The sequence below is a fragment of the Formica exsecta genome, unplaced genomic scaffold (assembly GCF_003651465.1).
Source record: "Formica exsecta isolate Colony F162 unplaced genomic scaffold, ASM365146v1 scaffold363, whole genome shotgun sequence".
Taxonomy (NCBI): Eukaryota; Metazoa; Arthropoda; class Insecta; order Hymenoptera; family Formicidae; genus Formica; species Formica exsecta.
Window position 1 is genome coordinate 450,310 of NW_021850877.1, and position 15,952 is coordinate 466,261.

The window sequence follows — 15,952 nt, forward strand, 5'->3', positions numbered from 1 at the left end:
TTAAAAGGCGCATCGTTTGTCCGCCGAGATACAGCAGAACTTCAAACGATCCGCCTTTCCATCGAAAGTATATATATAAATATATATATATATATATATATATATACACGCGTGCGTGTGTGCGCGCGCGCGCGCGCGTGTGTGTGTGTGTGTGTGTGTATTTTGTATATATTATGTATTTATAAAATATGTATGTGTATATGTATATAAATAATTTTTTCTTTGCATATTGATAAGGATTGTAAAAGATTTCTTACTCTTTTTAAATTTAACCGCGCGAAATAAGTGATGGCGCTTAAGACCTTTGTAGATGGCACTTGTAGCAGACGCTAATCTTTGTTTATATTTACATCATTTTACATCGATTTTGACACTTGTCGTTTATCACATTAAATTGTAATTGTAAATTAAGTTGTGCAGAACAATATTATGAATAATCATGCTTATCAATGGAAATTCCTCACAAATATGTAGTCATGAATATATATTTATATTTATATGTGAACGCGGTGAAATGAGGTCTTCCCTCATATATGTCACGCTGTGTAAATAGATCTGGCAAGATAAAATGGCATTCTCGTTTAGAGCCGGCACCAATTGGTGTCACGATTTTCCGAAATTGGCCAGAGAGTCAGGATTTTACTTCAATATGCATGGTTCCAGAGTACGGGTCGATTGGAATCGTATAAGTATGAAGATATTATTACTCAACTCACAATGCTGAGTTTAAATTACTGACATTTTTTTTTTTTTTTTACAGGTGCTATAGATATAGATAGACTCATACGTGAGAGAGATTTCTCGACTATTGACGAAAATATTAATAATGTAATAGATTATTCCTTGGAAAGCGAGTATGATGTCAAGATCTTAGATTCTAATTTTGTTAAATTATTCAGACTTGCACAACTATCAGTCGAGTATTTGTTATATTGCAAACAGTATTTAGATCATAGCGTAATAATACTGAAAGATGAATTAAGACAGAAAATAGAACAAAATGTTAATATGAAAAAAGAAATTACTACTTTGGAAGATACTATGAAGAGTTTGAGGGATAAGTCAAAGGAAAAACGTAAATTAATTGAAGCCACCGTCGGTGAAATTTCCAATGGCGAAATTTTCAAGGTATAAAATTTTTTTATATATGAATTATTTATATATATATGTATAAGTATATAAGAATGTATGTATAAATAAGATAAATTTTATTAATTATAACTTATAAGTTGATTGACGATATTCTTAAGATTAAATTGTTTACTTTATAGTGTCCACATTGTCCAAAAACGTTTGTGCGTGCTATATTTGTAAATGCTCATATAGCGCGCAAACATTCGTATATGTCAGACATGAGTATAGCTACTTCGCCTGTGCATGAACATTATCGAGTAGAAACAGAGAAATTGCACAATGAAATAAAAACATTGAAAGAGAGACTCAATCAAACTGAAAGAGTAATAAGAAATGAGTCTGACAAATTGCTAGATAACACAGAGGACTATACGAAAAATATAAGTAGAAATAAATATGATATCAGCAAATTAGATAGGTTTCAAGAGCAAAGAAGATATCAAGAAGATATAGAAAGTTTGAAAAACATGCTTTTTGATGAGATACGTGTAAGTTAATAATTAAAAAACTTTATTTCTTTTATAGAATACTTTTTATAAAATAGATGTCTTTGTTTTTTGTTATAAAATAGGCATTAAGAGAGAAGGATCATATTGTAAATGAAAGTATCTTGGAAACAAATATGAAAACTCTGATCAGTCAACAAGAAAAAGAGATCGATAGTTTAAGAAATCAACTTCTTGAAAGAGTAAGAAAGAGAAATCTCTTTCTATTGATATTATATATTAAAAATTTCCGTTATACATATTATCTTTTTTCGAGTATTGCTATATCATTTTTTTAGTTGACTCCAGGCATGGAAAATATGCAAGTCAAATTGCAAACTCAAGAAAATCATTGGAAAGCCAAAATAGAAGATATGGAAGCTCAACATCATAGGGATATCGAAAGATTGACCACAGAACTAAAAATAACACAGCAAATAGCTGATCGTATAAAGTCTGAATACGCATCTAAGGTACATGACTTGGAAAAACAATCTATGGATCAATCCAATATGTTGGTGGAACAAAGGAAGCAATTAAATAATTTGTCGCGTGAGATTAGTAATTCGCAAACACAGATCAATAACTATAGAACTAGGGAAAAAGACATAGTAGAAGAATTCCATAAATCTCCTTTATTAAAAACAAAATGTGATAGCAATTATAATGATGCCGAAACTGATTGCAAGAGTTTAAACAGTATTGGACATGACGAGATGATCATTGAAAATGTCGATAGTGAATCTAGTCAAGAATACACAGACAAACCAATATCAATCACAGCCCAAAACAAATATATGTCTAATAAAAATGATTCTATAAAAAGCAAGAATAACAGAAAACTTATCACTGATTTTAGCAAAATTGGAGAACATACTGTAAAGTGTAATCTGAAAAATACAGAAAGAGCAGAAGTGGTTAGAAAATTAAAAAATAAAGTAAAACATGATACATTCAATGATGTAAATAAAATAATTGATTGTACAAATAAAAGCTTCGCTACCAAACAGAACATTCCTGTTAATGTAAATAAAAAGTACTTAGATATTACAAATGTGGAAAAAGAAAGAACATTGCATTCCGATGACATGAGAAACGATAAAAAATCTGAGTTTTTAGAAAAGCATAGTGTAAGTTCTATGACAGAATCCGAATCTTCGTCATTGATGTTAGAATCAAGATCTGATAGTGAGAGTGTTACAACAGACGATGATGTTACAGTGAAAAAATATGAAACATCTATAGTTGAGTCTCCTAATACCAGGAAGATATCAATACAGGAAGATGCACAAAGTATGTTAGATAACCGACTGAGAGATTTAGGAATTGATCCAGAATGGCAGGGAATACCTGCAGCAACGTTTAAGCAAAAGATGGAGATTATAAGGCATCAGCAAAATATTAATGCAAAGAAGTTAATTCGATATAATCAAATAAAACAAAAAATACTAGAAGATGTTCTTCAAAGAATATCGATAAATCGTAAAGAATCAAAATGTTCTATGCCTGCAAAAAATTCTTCATTAAATAAATCAGTTACTCAAGTCAAATCAAAGGCTTGGAAAGCATTCAGCAATCATAAAGACAGTGGTAATTATATCATACATTTATTATATAAAATTTCTGATACACAGGAAGTTAATACTTTTTTTTTAGATGAATATATATCTACTCAAAAAACGGAAAATACAACGCCTTCGAAATTGCATCTGAAACAGAAAATTGAGCTTCTTCCTAAAAGATATAAAGATGACGAAATGTATGAGATTACGCGCGAACCATCAAAGAGAAATGAAGCAGATGTTTATACCAGTCCGAAAGTGATTTCGGCATATCCAAAATTGATTCGAAATATTTCCTCCGCGAGTTCTATTGAATCTCGAGAGGATGTAAAACAGATTTCACCTACGAAGATAACTGTATCTGATACTAATGTACGCAACATAAGCTCTCCGCTCGGCAGGAAACAGGTAGCGCCGAAATTTTTTGGAAATAACGATTCGGATAGTACAATCATACAACAAGACGCTTCAATTCTATCTCCGAAAAACAGTAAAAGTGTCCTAAAACCAATGACTGGTTCAGTTGGTAGTTTGGTAAAGAAAAAAGTTTTATTCGATTTGGATGATAGCAAAAATGATACGACGATGTTGGAAACCGATCAGAGAAAAGGCCAAATGAGTAATAATGATTGGAGTATTTCGAGGTATTAAAGATTTTATTGTTATCTTTGTTTTTACAATTTTATAATTTTTTTATGTTATCTAAAAATATATTTTCACATATATGTAACTAATTCATATTGTTTATTTATTCAGTCCTGAAAGGAGAGAATATGGGTTGCAGAAAGAGAAATCCATGAGCACGAGCAATATTGTTTTAAAAACTTCGCAAAGTGATAAAATCGCGGAAATATCAAAGAAGATACAAGAACAGGTGAGATCACACGTGTATCATACTCTATGTAAAATTGGTACATTTTTGAAGTATTATTATTATACAAAAAATTTTTCAGTTGAGCATTGCAAGAAAGCCACCTGCAGGATCGGTTGAAACGATCTTTCGATCTAACACAAACTTACAGAATCTAACAAACTATAATGCGGAAGATGATTTATTGAAATCGATCAGTCTCACGAGCTCGATTTCGGAAAATCCCGTGCTAAATGTTACGAGCCCAAAGGCGAAAGACAGCGTACTTCCACAACCTGCCCCGCGAACTCTGAAAGATAAAGATCTTACCATCGCCCAACATAAAAGTGAATTGAAGTACTCTGATTTGGATTCGGATATAGATGAAATATTACAGATGAGATAAGATGTATTATATCAGGTATATACACATATGTATTAATATCATCATTGATTGTATTTATATAGCTTTAAGATATTGCCATAATATCTTCCTCTCTATGCTGTTGATGTCACAAGCTGAATAGATCTAATGTACAGTTTACTATATAGTTTTTATACATACATGATTAGTAATGTAAAAATACATGTTTACAAGTGGATAAACGAATACAAGTTTTATATAATGTTTCATTTAATATGCGTTTATATGTAGTTATTTGTTAGGCTTTTTGATTACATATTTCCCTGCATTTTTAATATCGTTCTGTGTTGCAGTTTTGATGTTGACAAGTTTCTGCAACAGACAAATTGCTTTGTAACAAATGAATTTAAGTTAAGACTTTTTACACAGATTATATTATATACTGACTCTCTAATCTCATTAACGATATTTTCAAGCTCGATAGGAATTGCTATCTGTCTAAAATGTTCCATCTCTGACAAAAAAATTGGTTTCTTATAAGGTTGGCTTGTGTATGATTCATGAATGAATTCACTTAAGGAGTGAAAGGCTTCTGCATAATCATCCATAAGTAACTACAATAGAAATTAGTAATATAAAACTCAAAACTGTGTTAAATGCAAATAAGACTGATATGCAAGAACAAGGAGGTATTACTTACCACCAAAGTAAAAAAGCCAGGATGACTTTCGTGATAATCTAAGTACAATTTTCTCGTTTTTAGAACAAGTTCAACATACGTATTTTTTAATGCTTCTGCTTTTTCATGCATTGGCTTTTCTTGACGCTATGTATGAAAGTTATAATGTTATTTACACTATGATACTTTCTCTTCGAATTCTGAGCAACTTTTCTTATTTTTCCATATACTTATGGGAAATATTTAATCAAGTTTTGAATACTATGCGATATTTATAAAAATTATGTCTTATATCTATTGAGAAATAACAAAAGAAATTTCGGAAAGAATATTTCAAGCACGTACTATCTGCGTTTCTTCTTCGGAAGATATCGAATCGCTAAGATCATTATTATCGAAATCATTAAGTGTATTCCTGATCAATGTATTACGACGGCGTAACATCCTTGACCTATGCATTTCATGTTTTGTCTTTTTATCATCGATGATGATGTTTGATTCCTCATCTAGTAGTACCTATTTATCGATACCAATGATATAAAGTGCTCAGAATTCTGTTTAAAATTGTACTTCATACTTTTAATCCTATCACATCATGATTTTCTTCAGACAGCAGTTGATAGTCTTCACTTTCCGTTGTCGTGAGTGCAACGCGTTTTTTTTCTTGCGCCACTAGTTCACTCCTTTGTATTGTGACTTTCGGTAACATCGTTTTACTTTGCAATATTATGTCGGTCATCGTCGCTCCATTTTGCGGCCTTACGCTGACGCTGTAACTTGGGAATTCTAGACGACGCATTATCTAACGATATATATATATATATATACACACTTACAATTAGCGTAATTTTTATACAATACAATACATCTTGTAGAAAATTATGTTTGACAAGACAAACCTCGTCCAAAATTTCCTTGACGAAATTTAGTATACAACTAGCAGTTTCTGCTTCTTTATCTTCCCGATGTTTGCTTATTTTAACGACTAATAAATTTTCTACGCTGTCTTTGATCCATGTGTGGACCTCAAATGTCTCCTGTATCCAGTCTTTGTGAAGATCCACACTCTGTGTTAGCACTAAGATCGGCTTGACGTTCGGATATCGTTTAGAGATTTCTGTAACCGCATAGAGATTCATTTGTGTAAGTCCAATTTTATTTTCAGATATCAACGGACTGATTTGATTTGTATCTGTAAAAAAATACATTCTATAAATGCACATGTATTTCTATAAATGTATTTACGATAGTTTTATATGGCTTAATCCAAGTAATATCGGACACTAACGAAATCCATAACTTTCACCCAACAGGTCTAAGATAACTAAAAATTCACCACGTCGTGCCATGTCGTTAAACTCTTCTCGGTTTACAAGAATATAAGCGTTATGCTCGTTATCGTCTTCGCATATTTCTTTTGTAGTATGCCAGCGACAGTATTTTATCTGCAAGAAATCGCATTTTTTAGTTTTAAAAATATTTACAATAAAAAAAAATATATTTTTTTTTATTACTTTTTCAGGAATTGTTCGAGCCAGGTGCAATGCCAATGCCATTTTCTTCAGTGCTGATGGTCCTGTTAGTATCATCAGAGGAGGGCTGATTTCGTCATAAGGTTGCACATGGTCATCCGTCTTGCTGATATTTAACTGTTCCAGTAATGTTAATTTTGCTACTTTACGGGCAGCTATCAAATCTAATGACGATGCAAATAGCATGGCTGATGTTACCTGAGAAATATCTATATTCGATATGATTGTACATAATGCATATATTTTTCAAAAATCGTTTGGCTTCACCTTTTCCGTCGTAAATACTTCAACACCATCGATAAATCTAACGCTGGGTATGGAGGATATCAGCATGTTTCGATAATTGGGCCATTTCGTGCAGATGTTACCTGTTAAGTCTACCTCATCTATCGAACCCTTCAGATTCAGCACTTCCAACAAGTCGGAGATTTTATTAAATTTTAGATCTACGTAACGTAAATTGTACGCATCCTAATTGTATATGAAACGTAATTGCATAATTATTCATTAAAACGGAATTTATGAAGTTTCAAATCTAAAGTTTCGATGATTACTTTGAAAAATTCTAAAGTCGATAATCTATTATATCCCAGAATTATTATTCGTAAATGAGGCAACGTGTTTATGCCACGACCGGGTGTAGCGGATTTAAACGACGTTATGCAATTGCCTTCTAAATTTAATTCCCGTATATTCAGATTATCCAAATTTCTTATGCATTCGATAAGGTTGTAGGACAAGTTTACATATTGCAAGTGTCTAAAATAGACCAAGTGATAAAATATACAAGTTGCAAATACACATCGTATACGTCAATTTTATATATGTATATATATATATATATATATATATATATATATATATATATATATATATATATATATATATATATATATATATATATATATTTACTTTAAATTTTCTAAACCAGAAATATTTTCTATAGTGTTGTGAGATAAATTTAATCTGACGATACTCCAACAATTTTTCAAATCACCTATGTCCGTCATGTGATTGTAAGATAAATTTACATAAGTAAGATACCAAGGAGGTGCGAAATTTGGCAAACGCTTAATCTTATTGTGCGATGCGTTAAGATACATCAAATACGGAAGACTGCCCAAAAATGGTAAACACGATATATTATTATAGGCGATATTAATATATTGCAAGTATCGATGATACTGCAACATAGTGACGTCTGTCAGATTCTGAAAAGAGAAAAGTAGCGGGAATAAAGTATATATATAGCATTTTTGGGAGGAATTCATTACTAATCTATATTATTTAATTGCAGAGAGAAAATGACAAAGAGAGAGAAATGGATTTTTTAACATTACCCTGTGCTTCAGGATACATTTACCGAAAATGTAAAGACCATTCTCGGGTGATCTTGTTAAAAAGGATAAACCGGTGCCTATTAATCTGTCGGATAAGAAACCGCAGCATTCCCTGTTATCGAATGATATCTCATTTGGTCTTATTTGTATCACAGGCGATTTGCTGTCATCCCATAAATCTAAATCCAAGGCGTATCCTCCCCAATCGCTATCGATAATTCGCTGTTTTTGCTCGTGATCAACAGAGACGGATTTACATTCGTACGATTCAGATAAATAGACCTTTATAAAGGATACAGAATAATTATTTCAAATCATTCGAATTAAAGTTTAAATAAGAAAAGCTACGAATAATACACATTTAGAGTCGAAACTGTTGACGATATTCGCGGAGAGTTTTTGGCAGACGTATCTTGTAATTTTTCACACGGAATATTTATATCCTCCAGACTATCTTCATACATTTTGTTTCTTTTTTAATGTCTTTTGTAAATTTGTTGTGTATTTTTTGAATATAAAGATTTCTTAATAACTAAATATGAAATATAAAAGAAGTAAAGATAGAGTTAACATTGTGTTATTAGCATGTCAGTAGAAGTTTTCAGCTATTTTAAACAATCGAATTGCTGTCTCTCAATTAATATATCTATCGATAAAAAATATTAATTTAAAGAGAGATATTTCATCTGTTTCAATTAATAAAACGTAATAAACCTGAATATTAAAAATGTTAATTAACGAAACGTGAGAAACTGCGCGAATATTGAAAGTGTTTTTAATTGACGAAACGCAATGAAACAATCATTTTGAACAATTTCAAAAAATAAAAATAATACCGCACTTTTCAACATTAACCGTATTGCTCTTCGCGAGAGGTTACGATTGGTCGTTCACTGCGCATCCCACTACGCGCATCCCATCACGTTACCCTTCTCGTATCTTTACATCATGGCCATTTCGGCGCACTTCAGGGCTTCAGTCGATTTCCGGCCGTCTCTCTCGTTCGACGCAACGTGTTGTGATCTCGCATCTCGCGCGAGTTCCGTTGTAGTCGCGTTGTAATTAATTTACGGATCGCGAGTGAACAATCCGACCAAAAGTTGAGCAAAACGTGCGCGGATCAGGCGCTCATCATCGCGGAACGTGTAAATACGTGCGAGAGATCTTGGCACTTATATATCTAGAATAAGGAAGTAAAAGAGAGGGAGAGAAAGAGCGAGAGAAAGAGAGAGAGAGAGAGAGAGAAAGAAAGAGCGAGAACGCAAGACCGCAAAAATGTCAGAGATTGACGCAAAAGTGAATATGTCGCTCGGTAAGTGGCCAGAGTCCCAACAATTTAACGATTTTGCCAGTAATCCTGGGTGAGCGTACAGCAGCGTACAGCTTTGCAAGCACATTGTCCCCCCGTAAAAATCCCGTACGAATAATGAACGACAAAATGGCGTCGGCGTACATGTGCACATAGAGTACCTGCATTTGTTTTCGGTTGTAAATCCGGTTTCTCCCGTCGTGTCTCGTCTCTCCCCGACAAGGATTAATACAGACGACAGGGCACATAACGGAAATAACGACGGGATGACCTCTGCGAGGGCGCATTAATGCATTAAACGAGAGATATTCTTAACATTCTTGAAGAAGAAGCGGCGTAGCAAAACGGAATTCGCCGCAATTACCTTCTCACACTGTCGTAAACGTGATTATTTCGCCGATAACTCAACAACCGCGATCTCTTCCGAGTCGAGTCGTGAATTTGTTGCAGCCGAAAAAGAAGGGAAGCTGGGAAATTCGAATAAAACACGAGGAAGCGGTACGGGAACTTGTCGTTCATTGTAATAATTCTAGGATACCACGTAATTTATTTGGTCTTCAGGAAGAGAATGTTCCTGCGAACAGATTGACGGAATACTAATCTCGGTCGGAATACTAAGGAACGATTCGACTATCCATGAGAAGAATTACTCCACTTTCATCACATCGCTATTGCTAGGAACTTTGCTTATTTCAGAAAAAAAAACACGTCTGCAAAGTATGAGCACGTTAATGTACAGAAAATGCGATAGAAATGACTAGAATTTTTATCAGGAACTTTGCATATACAAAGTTGGTTTGCGTCTTTTACATCTTTTCTACTTCTTCTTTCCCAGGAAGAAAAGAAGGTCTACGATAGAATGTATCGACAAGGAAATTCGACCAAAATATCAAGAAACAGAATCGAGAATCAGGAATATTCCATAAAGAATTGTTCTACGTGCGGATTAAACATAAGGCGAAATTTTATATCATACTTACATCTACTATACTTCTTAATCAACTGGGCCTTGATAAATGGACATAATTATCCTATTGTAATCATTAATGTATATTACGCACGTACAATCGATTTTTTATGATAGAAAACGTGCGGATTAATGGCGTGTCATCATGTTGGAATACCATGATTTTATAACATCTCCAAAATTATGGTTTTGCTTCGACTTTCAACAGTAAACTTCTGCGATAATGCCCGTGATCCAGTTATAGAGATAAAACCCGAGCGAAAATTGCAGTGGAAGGATTACCTTAATTCACGCTGCTACCGACATAAACGAGACAATATGTATATCATTACAATTACAATCTATTGTAACACGCGTCGCTATAATCCTAGATTATTCCGATTTCATCATTTAGAAAACATCGTCGTCGGAGTATGGTTCCCTAACAACGTCTCGAACATTATGGCTTCGGTATGCTTTCTTCTAGATGGACGAAAGAAAATCGTCCGGACTCATGAAGGGTCTCTTAAAAGACCGTGCCAAGCACGTCGCGCGACCGTGTATGACTCATCCCAGACGAAAATCTCACGCGCGGGACAAGCGCGAGACATTGCGCAATACTGTATTTTTATCCGTTGCATCGTCGACAAATTCTCCTATCGGCAAACGACAAATAAGGGAAATGGGACACCTTCTCACGATGCATATCTATCGACAAAGGGCTCATAACGGGAGCACGTTGCGCGCGGGAAAGATGAGATTTATTTAAGTTTCATTTCATGACGAATGTTTGATGGAGAAACTACAGTGGAATGAATCAAATGTGGATTTAATTTCGCTTCCTTAATCTGTATGGGACGCTACCCGAAATTAATTCATTATATATTGATATATAATATATCAGTATAATGTTTTACTGGCAATCCGAAAATGCAGGTACTCTGTACGCAAGCTGATCTTAATAATGTTCTATAACGAGGGAAAATGCGCAATCTAATGCTCGCAGACATTTCTAGGGGAGAGGAACATGTATATTTATATAGTTATCTGTATCAAAAATAAATTTAATGGGGCAATTATTTATACATGGGCTTCTTGAAAATCTTCTGAAATGCAATATTGTGTATGAAAGAGGTAACAATCGAATCGGAGGATTTATTACAAGAAGAATTACAACTGAGCTATTATCCAGAGCTTGAATGAATTTGTTATATAAAGAATGACAGGAAGACACAGTCAAAGAGAGGCACATCTCGCAAGAAGTATAATGTAAAAATTCCTGTATGAGGAGCAACAATTAGTGAAGAAATATGAACTGCAGCATTTCTCTAATAGCACACCATTTCGGAATAATCCATAAAGCAGCGAATGACAAATGGGGATAAAAATAAATGGATACTGAAAACTAAAATATTACGCGAAAACTTATATTGCACATATTAAAAATTTCTTTTTATTATAATAATTTAGTCGTGTTCCAAAAAAGTATTATTTAGTATCACTTATTTCGAATGAGATTATGCAAATGAATAATGATTCTCCCTTTTGTCCTAAATTTTGTGCCATTTTCTAAACATTTTACTTTTTATTAAATTATGTTATTTTAATATAATTTTGATCAATTAGAAGTCGGTATGCGATTCTTATAATTTTTTTTCTCTGCGATTGTCTTTATGAATTAATATTTTTTTGATTATTTGATTATTAACTATTATGTTATGATTTTATATCATATGGATAATGATTTCAGAAATGATTATCTATTAACTTAACAATTAGAATCTTTCATATTAATTTTTTTTATAATAAATTGAAAAAGATATAACCATAAAGATTGCATCCTATATATTAGTGCCTACACAAGAGTATCTTTATAGGCAAAGACCTTGGGATTATGAATACAATATGATATATATTTCTTCTCACCAACGTTGGATACATGCTGAAATGATAATTTGAAACGAAAAATATTTATTTAAGAAATTGCGCTTCTCTGTTGGAATTAAAATGCATCGAGGAATGTATTATTAAATGTTTCGAATTAAAGTTTCATAAAGATTAAAGATTCGTCATCTCGCGCCGTACGTTTGCCGTACGCTCATTAAATATTGCGCATTTTCTTTTAAGATGAAATCATAAAGATGGAGAAAAAGAAAAAGAACGTGGCGGCGAATGGAAAAACCGGCGGTCCCAAGCGTAATCGCGGTGCTATAAGAAGCCGAACCGGATTTAGAGGAAGAGGTACAAGAATTAAACGGGGCAATGTCGGGGTCATCGTGAAGAAACAGCAGCAGCAACAGACTTGGCAGCGCAATGCGAATAACACAAATAATGTTCGCGGTTTCGCTAAGAATCGCTTTAAGAAGAATGTCGGTAATCTCGCGAGATCGCGCAGCAATTTGAGTTTGAATCAGAAAACGAACGCGAGAGGTGCGTTCAACGTGCGCCGTGGCAGAGGCAATAGATTCTCCGGTTTGACTCGTAGCAGAAGTCGCACCAACCTGACGTTCAATCAGGGCGGCTTCTTCACGAATAACAAGAGCCCGTTAAAGAGAACAAGTAGTTTGCCTAACTTACGAGATCCGAATTCTGTCCACAATCGCCTAGGATATCAAAGTCCTGCTCAGATCGCCTATCGGAATCGTGTGAAACGTGCGAAGCAGCTGCTGCTACAGAGACAGAATCAAAGATTAAACTTACAGAATCAATTCAGAGTAAGTTAAATATACATATATATATTTTATGAGACATAAAAATGATATACGAGATACTAATGAGATATATATACGTATTGTTACAGCTGGCACAGACCGGACAGAAGACTCTACTCTCTATGCAACCAAGAACTTTGGGAAGGCAACAGATATTAACGTCGCAGCGTCGCTTTACAACCGGTGGACTGCGATCCGATCAAATCGCTCGTGCCCAGAGGCGAGCGCAATATGAACAAAAATTGATGAGAATGAAGTAAATTATAATTCGTCAAATGAATTTTGCAGCTTGGTTATTCTTTTATATATGTGATCACAATTATTAAATTATATAAAAACATCGATTTAATATTTTATAATCTAAATTTATTTATTGATAATGTATAAAAAATTAATTGTTCTTCCGTATAAGATACAATGTTTTAATTATAATGATATTGTAGCTCTGCCCGACTGACTCCTACTCCAAATGTCAACTTCATGTGCACACTGGGAAGTGAGTACACACCTACCACCACACGTCAGCGACCACTCACTCTCAACCAGAGTCGACACACTGCGACCATCGGTAACATGCGACAACTACCTAGAGGACGATCGCCATATAGACAAAACGCACAGGGTGTAAATATGGTAATATTTTCTTTTCAAGTTTTTTTCTCTTAAAGTATGTCTTTTTTTCTTATAAAACATTCATTTTTTTAAATTTAAATACAAGATTTATACGATAGATATGTTTATCGTAATTCTAGATTGGTCGAGCACCATTATTCGGTGCACAATTCGGCCGGCAACGCTCGAGATCGAGATCACGATCACGTTCGGGCACGCACAACACGAACACATCCGATTCCAGTGGGGACGTCGATGATCGCAGTTTCAGCGAAGTTATGTACAGCCTATCGGGAAATCTCGGCGTTACAGGGCGAACTCTTAATGATCGGTTTAGTTTTTAACTGATATAATCTCGAAAACTTTACTTTATATTCAAAAACTTATTGATAATCTATTAATGATAATTTACTGGTAATATAAGAAAAACGAAGGGAGAGTAACGTTTTTGTTTTTAATAATACAATATAGATAAAATGTTGTTCTTTTTTTTCTATGTAAACATTATTAATGACAATGCAATGCGCCCAATGCATTAATTAACAAATAAATTTTTTTTTTTTTGTTTATTTTAATGCAAAAGTTGATTTAAAGTATCGCTTTCTAGCATTTGCACTGTTATGTGTGTACAAACTATTTGTAGGGAATATCACGAAAGGTAGCACTTTTATCAGAGATTTATGATAATCATACATATGGATAGTATGAGAAGCGATTTTCATCTATCAAAATTAAAGAAATCTTGATTTTTTTTATCTGTGTGCAATACCTTTGTAAAATCTTCAGTATTTTTTATTACACGAAAAATAGAGAGAAGTATGTTATGTTTAAATACATATAACAGCATACAGAATTTATTGAGGGAGTTTCGATATTTAGGATGAAAATAAATCTCTTTTCTCTTAAGTGTATATTACATTTGAATATATGAAATAGATTGCTAATATCTTTTGAATGTACTTTCTTTTTGCTTTAAGAAATATACAAATCTTGACTATATATTGGAGTTGTATTTATCTTATTAAATTTACAGCATTCTAAGTGATACACTTAATTTAATTAAATATAAAGCTAATTATATATATAGATAATCTTAATTATAATCAAATTGAAACATAAAAATACACATACATATATATGCACAGACGTGTGTGTGTATTTTTATATTTCTATTTGATTATAATTAAGATTATCTATGTAATAGTCATACATGGGGCACACATGTGTTGTATATCAAAGTTATTCTTATTAAATTACAATCTGAATTTTAAATGTAAGTTTTTATATTGTATTACACAGAAATATAATAAAACATGTGTGAAAATACACATACATATATATGCACAGATGTGTGTGTGTGTATTTTTATATTTCAATTTGATTATAATTAAGATTATCTATGTAATAGTCATACATGGGGCACACATGTGTTGTATATCAAAGTTATTCTTATTAAATTACAATCTGAATTTTAAATGTAAGTTTTTATATTGTATTACAGAAATATAATAAAACATGTGTGTACTATGTTTCATATAAATAAAAAACATTAGGTAAGCAGCGATTGCAAGTGTCTTTCACAAACATATTTTATGGTAAACATGAAAACTTTTATATTACATAGTCTTAAGTTCTTCTAATTAAGATATTAATATTACGCCGCTGATTTTTTGTTATTCATTCCGGGGAATATGCGCGTATCTTTAATCAGAGTACGGGTTTACATTATCAATCGTTACATGAGCTCTTAATATACCGTTTTCTCAAAGAGTGATAAGCTGGATACAATGACGCAGTTGTAAAGAAATCTATTCGAAAAACATGGATATTTTTAACACGAGCAATGTGTCGATTCAAGTATCATCCACGTATATGAATCGCGATTCATTTATCACCGTTGCAATAAAAACGAAGCAAGCATAATATGAACTCGTCGTCTATTCAACCCTCAGTCGTATGAATGTGCACGAAGTACTCTCGCGAGATTTTTGTAAGTGAATTAAAATTTTTCTCTACATACGATGTATATGTATTTATAGGCACGAAATTGTCTGACGAAGTTGTAAAAACGAAATACCAAATCTAATGACAGTATACATCAGATGTCATATAGTAATTAAATAAACTGTCACTAATTGTCATCATGTCGTTTATGGTATCGTCTTTAGCAGGAATATGCGCTCGAGGAATAAATAAACAGGTAAAAACGATGTAATATTTAAAAGAAAATGTATAAATTATTTTCTGTAAAATTAATTTAAAATTATGCGATATGTGTAAACTGCGCGATTGCAGATAATATTTATATAAAGTACTTGTTCTCTATGTAGTTGTTAGCGCACAAAGTGCCGATCTTTAAACAACTGGTGCGAAATTTAGAGATACACGAGCACATGGCGTACACTTTATTAAAGGAAGCCGGCATTCC

General features: G+C 33.0%; 4 protein-coding genes and 1 long non-coding RNA gene across 10 annotated transcripts in view; 4 read left to right on the forward strand and 1 right to left on the reverse strand.

Moving 5' to 3' along the window:
* Nucleotides 1-225: 225 nt before the first annotated feature.
* On the forward strand, nt 226-6,845 carry LOC115238933 (zinc finger protein DZIP1). Of its 3 annotated transcripts, XM_029813134.1 has the most exons (9): nt 228-689; nt 761-1,128; nt 1,272-1,622; nt 1,706-1,822; nt 1,919-3,209; nt 3,276-3,825; nt 3,938-4,055; nt 4,135-4,452; nt 6,597-6,845. In XM_029813134.1, exons 1-8 carry the CDS (start codon nt 569-571, stop codon nt 4,435-4,437), a joined length of 3,219 nt encoding a protein of 1,072 aa, XP_029668994.1. In that variant the 5' UTR covers nt 228-568; the 3' UTR covers nt 4,438-4,452; nt 6,597-6,845. The 3 variants fall into 3 exon arrangements, with proteins under 3 accessions (XP_029668995.1, XP_029668994.1, XP_029668993.1); XM_029813135.1 differs by lacking the exon at nt 6,597-6,845 and having other exon boundaries at nt 226-683; nt 4,135-4,641; XM_029813133.1 differs by lacking the exon at nt 6,597-6,845 and having other exon boundaries at nt 4,135-4,641.
* On the reverse strand, nt 4,468-8,646 carry LOC115238936 (leucine-rich repeat and guanylate kinase domain-containing protein-like). The gene is made up of 13 exons (XM_029813141.1): nt 8,306-8,646; nt 7,947-8,228; nt 7,519-7,817; nt 7,161-7,365; nt 6,874-7,077; nt 6,589-6,804; nt 6,363-6,519; nt 5,974-6,266; nt 5,652-5,876; nt 5,420-5,590; nt 5,096-5,221; nt 4,843-5,009; nt 4,468-4,767 (listed from the first exon to the last, which is right to left on the reverse strand). The coding sequence occupies exons 1-13, from the start codon at nt 8,408-8,410 to the stop codon at nt 4,707-4,709; spliced, it is 2,511 nt and encodes an 836-aa protein (XP_029669001.1). The 5' UTR covers nt 8,411-8,646; the 3' UTR covers nt 4,468-4,706.
* Nucleotides 8,647-8,882: 236 nt separating this feature from the next.
* LOC115238935 lies at nt 8,883-14,523 on the forward strand. Of its 4 annotated transcripts, none has more exons than XM_029813137.1 (5): nt 8,883-9,091; nt 12,329-12,915; nt 13,002-13,168; nt 13,356-13,545; nt 13,665-14,523. In XM_029813137.1, exons 2-5 carry the CDS (start codon nt 12,343-12,345, stop codon nt 13,866-13,868), a joined length of 1,134 nt encoding a protein of 377 aa, XP_029668997.1. In that variant the 5' UTR covers nt 8,883-9,091; nt 12,329-12,342; the 3' UTR covers nt 13,869-14,523. The 4 variants fall into 4 exon arrangements, with proteins under 4 accessions (XP_029668997.1, XP_029668998.1, XP_029668996.1 ...); XM_029813138.1 differs by having other exon boundaries at nt 8,900-9,099; XM_029813136.1 differs by having other exon boundaries at nt 8,901-9,258.
* On the forward strand, nt 9,760-11,193 carry LOC115238937. The gene is made up of 2 exons (XR_003884569.1): nt 9,760-9,972; nt 10,091-11,193. It is a non-coding gene; the product is annotated as an uncharacterized LOC115238937 (long non-coding RNA).
* A 1,129-nt stretch (nt 14,524-15,652) lies between the features above and the next one.
* The window catches only part of LOC115239017, a 6,602-nt gene continuing 6,302 nt past the window's right edge, over nt 15,653-15,952 (forward strand). The window contains exons 1-2 of the mRNA XM_029813303.1: nt 15,653-15,724; nt 15,855-15,947. Of these exons, the coding sequence (XP_029669163.1) occupies nt 15,668-15,724; nt 15,855-15,947 (150 nt within the window). The 5' untranslated portion in view covers nt 15,653-15,667. The remainder of the gene's footprint in view (nt 15,725-15,854; nt 15,948-15,952) is intronic.